At 41.8% G+C, this 5,386-nt stretch overlaps 1 protein-coding gene across 4 annotated transcripts in view; it reads left to right on the forward strand.

Moving 5' to 3' along the window:
- GHR (growth hormone receptor) overlaps window positions 1-3,872 on the forward strand; it is a 603,240-nt gene extending 599,368 nt beyond the window's left edge. For all 4 annotated transcript variants that reach the window (XM_032415198.1, XM_032415199.1, XM_032415197.1 and 1 more), the window contains exons 9-10: window positions 451-520; window positions 841-3,872. In XM_032415198.1, coding sequence (XP_032271089.1) covers window positions 451-520; window positions 841-1,812 — 1,042 coding nt within the window. In that variant the 3' untranslated portion in view covers window positions 1,813-3,872. The remainder of the gene's footprint in view (window positions 1-450; window positions 521-840) is intronic.
- Window positions 3,873-5,386: the final 1,514 nt, after the last annotated feature.

Below are 5,386 nucleotides of genomic sequence, written 5' to 3' on the forward strand. Positions count from 1 at the left end.
TTTCTTTCTTTCTTTCTTTCTTTCTTTCTTTCTTTCTTTCTTTCTTTTCTTTCTTCCTCTTCTCTGCAAATTACTGATGAGATGTACATTAAAATTGCCATTCTTATAGACGAAATGGAAATTGGCCTTAGATGGAATCAAATTTCTCATTCCCAAATACTAATGCTGGCTTTCAATAAAGACGTAAGGGAAAAAAGATTTTAGGAAACCATGTTTTATTTAAATTGACTTCACGTGAGGGCTTTTTTTGTTGATTTTTGGGTTTTTTTCTTCTATAGTTTTTCCTTATCATTTACTACTTAATATTTTCTTTCTCATATTCCACATATATGGAGCACCAGAATATTTGGAATAAGTAATAGTGCCACCAATATTTTATTCCTATCTTTTGAAATAAGAGAATGTATAATTTTGCAGATATGTCAAACCAAAATTTCATTTGTTTTCAAGGATTAAGATGCTGATTCTTCCCCCAGTTCCAGTTCCAAAGATTAAAGGAATTGATCCAGATCTCCTCAAGGTACTTAATAAATTATCTACGTGACGGATAACACTAATCAAATGCTACCTAAAGACCATTGTCTTCTGTTGAGAGCTTTTGCAAGTATCACGTTCCATTTTTTAACCCCTCTGGAGAAAAATGTTTCAAAATAACGTATCTTAAAATTAGGAGAATGTCTTGTATGTTTAAAAGTTCTATACTAATGTGTTTTTTATTATATGGTTTTGTTACTATTGATCTTATTGTAACCATAATTTTAGTCTCTGAGTGTTATTTGTCAAATCCTTTAATCATTGTGAGTTTCTTCTCATAGATTTCATTTTCTTTCTGCTTTCTAGGAAGGAAAATTAGAAGAGGTGAACACAATCTTAGCCATTCATGACAACTATAAACCTGAATTCTACAACGATGACTCTTGGGTTGAATTCATTGAATTGGATATTGATGACCCAGACGAAAAGACTGAAGGATCAGACACAGACAGACTTCTCAGCAACGACCATGAGAAATCACTTAACATCCTCGGGGCAAAGGATGATGACTCTGGACGTACCAGCTGTTATGAGCCTGACATTCTGGAGACTGATTTCAGTGCCAGTGATGTGTGTGATGGTACTTCAGAGGTTCCTCAGTCACAGAGGTTAAAAGGGGAAGTAGATCTCTTGTGCCTTGACCAGAAGAATCAAAATAACTTACCCTCTAGTGATACTGCCCCTACCACTCAGCAGCCCAGTGTTATCCTGGCAAAGGAAAACAAACCAAGACCACTTGTGATTAGTGGAACTGAGTCAACTCATCAATCTGCCCATCCTCAGCTGAGCAACCCGAGTTCACTGGCAAACATTGACTTTTATGCCCAGGTAAGCGACATTACTCCAGCCGGGAGTGTGGTCCTTTCCCCAGGCCAAAAGAATAAGGCAGGGATATCCCCGTGTGACAGGCCTCCGGAAGTGGGCTCACTCTGCCAAGCAAACTTCATCATGGACAGCGCCTACTTCTGCGAGGCCGATGCCAAAAAGTGCATCACTGTGGCCCCGCACGCCAAGGTTGAATCGTGTGTAGAGCCAAGCTTTAACCAGGAAGACATGTACATCACCACAGAAAGCCTTACCACTACCGCTGGCCGGTCTGGGACCGCAGAGCGGGCTCCGAGCTCGGGGATGCCCGTCCCGGACTACACCTCCATTCACATCGTTCAGTCTCCACGGGGCCTCGTGCTCAATGCGACTGCCTTGCCCTTGCCCGACAAAGAGTTTCTCTCATCGTGCGGCTACGTGAGCACAGACCAGCTGAACAAAATCATGCCGTAGCCTTGCTTGGATTTCCCACAAGCTACGTATTTAATGGTAAAGAGTTGGCTAGGGCCTGAGTGCTTAAACCAAAACGATGTTTAAACCTTTCTGGGGGCGATGAGGGGGTGGATTCTAAATGCCTTTTCCTGAATTGTTGAAACAGAATATTAAAAAAAAAAAAAAAAAAGAAGGAGGCCTAAGCAGATAGATATTCCTATTGTGAATTGTAAATATTTTAAAGAATTGTCTCAAAGACTGTTTAGCGGCACTGATTGTCTTGTTAATGTGGGTGTTAATTTTGTGATACTAAGCATTGAATGGCTGTTTTTAATGTATAGTAAATCATGCTTTTTGAAAAAGCGAAAAATCAGGTGGCTTTTGCAGTTCAGGAAAATGGAATGCAAATCAGAGCACAGGCTATTTTTTTTTTTTTAAATAATTGGGAACTAAAACTATAGGTAGGAAGGCAAAAAATAGTTTGGATATGTAAAACATTTATTTTGACATAAAATTTATAAAGATATTTTTAATAATTTACACTTCAAGCACGGCTATTTTGTATCACACTACACGCTGTGTACTGTAGTTCATGCAGACCCGTCTAAAGAATGTAGTGACTACAGTGTAAAGCTGGTTTACTGCTTCGGTCAGTACACCTAAAGAAAAACAAATAAGCAGGTTAGTTTTTTACCAGGCCCTTTTTATACCTCCCCAAACTCCTTAAACAGTTCTAAAATGATTGTAGTTACCTGCATTACTGGAACAGGCTCATCTTATTTAAAATTTTTTTTTCAAATATTTGTTAACTGAAAAAAACTTTCAGGTGGATGCACAGGTCACCTTGTCGTGAACCAAAACAGTCAGACAAAAAACTCTTTCTTACCTGAATTTTGGTTCATGTCAGAGAGCTCCGTAGTAGGAGAGGTAGAAAGGACAGCCAGGCCCTGTGGGCAGGCTGCTGGGGTGCTCCTGCTGGACGGGGAGGGAGTTCTTAGTGCAGGCGGGTCATGAGAGGTAGGCCCCAGAACCTCCACAGTAGCAGCTCTGCAGACAGGACTTGATTTTATTACATGGTTACCGAAGAAGGGAATAAAGTACAAGAAGCATTTTGTAAGTTGAAGCAGGTCGAAGCAAAGTTCAACCAGATCATGGAATAGAAAGTTCAAGAAATAGGTTTTTGTTTCACAGCCGATAGCCAGACATATACCCACTCTTCCTGGTAACAAGAAACAGAAAGAACAAGATTTTAAATCCCCACAGAGAAGTCAAGATTTTCTTAAACCCATAGCGGAAACGTTCTTCCTCACCAAACCCTTTCTCGGGTTTATTTAAAGTAGCAAACGAAGAAGTCTCCTCATTTTTTATTTCCCCTCTGAGTGGCTTGGCCTCAAAGCGGGTAGTCAGAAGGAAAAGAAGGGGCCTGAAATGATGTATAAATTATTGTTCAATCCCTTAGTAACCTCAGCACCATTCTTAGGAGCGTTGGGATTGCTCCCCAACAGGTTTGTCAAAGGAGAAGAATCTCATCTCACTGAAGAATGCTTCTCACTTTAAGTATTTTTTTTTTTTTTTTACATTTAATGAAACTTTAAAGTTAGCTGTAACTTAAATAGTATTTGCCATTTAGCTCAGACCTTTTTAGGAAACAGGCTTAATGGTTGGTAATTTTAAATTCCCTCTTTCTTGCAGGAAGGACAGTGAAAAGCTAGAACTGGGTGTTCCAAGTTCAACATGTTACTTTGTAATAAGTGTTTAATAGGTTTTCTGCTACCTTGCTGCTATGGTTTTCTCTAAGAGCTACATAATTTAGTTTCATATGCAATTTCATCAATGTAGAACCTAATTCAACTTAAAACTGTGTGCTTGGGAAAACTATCTTACTATTTCACAATAGGCTGACAACAATTTCTATAGCCAAAAATAGCTAAATACCTCAATCAGTCTCAGAATGTCATTTTGGTACTTTGCTGGCCACACAAGCCATTATTCACTAGTATGACTAGTTGTGTCCTGCAGTTTATATTTAACTTTCCTTATGTCTGTGGATTTTTTTCCTTAAAAGTTTAATAAATTTATTTTCTTGGATTCGTCGTGGCATGCTTCTGTTGTCAAACACCCACATGAAAGGCGCCCTCAACCAGACCGCAGACCCTTCAGTTCTCACTGGAAGGGGAGCTTGGCACCATTGTATTCAGCACATTGGCAGGGGATGTGGAGATTTTTGCGATGTGCTGGCAGCTCCCTACCTCTCTCTTTTGAGGAAACAGGAGCCCAGCTCAAAAATATTATTCTGGCTTGCCCGGACTGTGCCTTCTCCTCAGGCTGCAACACCCCACGGGCGGAGGCTCTTAGAGCCATGTTGTGGATGTGTCGTGGCTTGCGTGACATGGGGGAGCGGGGGCCGTGAGGAGGAAAACACATGACTTAAATCGAGCGTTGTCTTTAAGCGACCTTTCCAGCTGGAGCATGTTGCCTGGGAGGAGGGAGAGCAGCTCCTCCCGTACCGTGCACACAGGAGCACCAGTCGGTCTGTCAGACCAGCTGCTTGTCAGCACGGGCAGCACGGGAGTCGGGCGTGGGTGGGGAGGCCGGGCCGGTGGGCTGTGTAGGAGCCGGAGGGAGCAGGAAAGCCCTGACGCGGATTCCTCCCCGGGAGACAGGCTCCAGGAGGGTTACCCAATAAACCGCCGCCTCCCGTGCCGGCGCTGGGTCCTGAGAAGCGAGCGTCTGTGACAGCACTGAGAAGCCCACAGAACAGTTATTTGTTGCTGCAGCAAGTTGGGTGCAAACCGCCACAACTCTTCGTTTACACTAGAGGATTTACGTTCAATACGGAAATAATTCCCTACCCGCTGCATCTGCCCTTTTGAGCAACTATTACCTGAAAGAACCAAGGGTGAAGCCTCGGGGTTTCCTACTTCCGTATTTGGAAATACGGTTTAGAACACCATCTCCCCTCTGTCACTAAGATACTGGAACATACGCTGCCTTAACCATTTACAAAACCAGCAAAAGCTCCCCACTTGCAGCACCAAACGTGTGTTTCCTACATATGCTTTACAGAAGTCAGCCTTGTCATATTACAGGCTTATCGTTCACATGAGGCCCTTCGAGGTGTCAGGAGGGAATGGGGAGGAAGGCCTGTTTACTTCCCTGGGATTGAAAGAGCACAGCCCTTCCTGTGACAGAAGATTAATGACATGTTGAAGATGGCTACACGTGTTTCTGTATGTAAACTTCTCAGTGGTTCTACTAAGACACACGAACACTGAAGTCTATTCACAAGTTATAGTACTTACATATTTACATAGTTTTACATCAAAATACTAAATGTTTATGTTCTCTGTGCAGGGTAAGAAATAGGGGGGAAGTTGCACATTACTTAAATCCAAATGCTTTAGTTTAGAATCCAAGATTCTACATATTTGTTCAGTCTTCTTTGCGAGCTTAATATGTAAAGGCTGTGTATAAAGGGTACTGCTTCTGAGTAAGAATTTGACCTTCTGTTTAAGCTCTGTTCTCTTGGAAATCTAGTAAGAGTATTACGCCGATTATATTAACATAGGCAATTAACATCTGCCTATGCCTCTTC

The sequence above is a fragment of the Phoca vitulina genome, unplaced genomic scaffold (assembly GCF_004348235.1).
Source record: "Phoca vitulina isolate PV1807 unplaced genomic scaffold, GSC_HSeal_1.0 scaffold17, whole genome shotgun sequence".
In the NCBI taxonomy this organism is placed as follows: domain Eukaryota; kingdom Metazoa; phylum Chordata; class Mammalia; order Carnivora; family Phocidae; genus Phoca; species Phoca vitulina.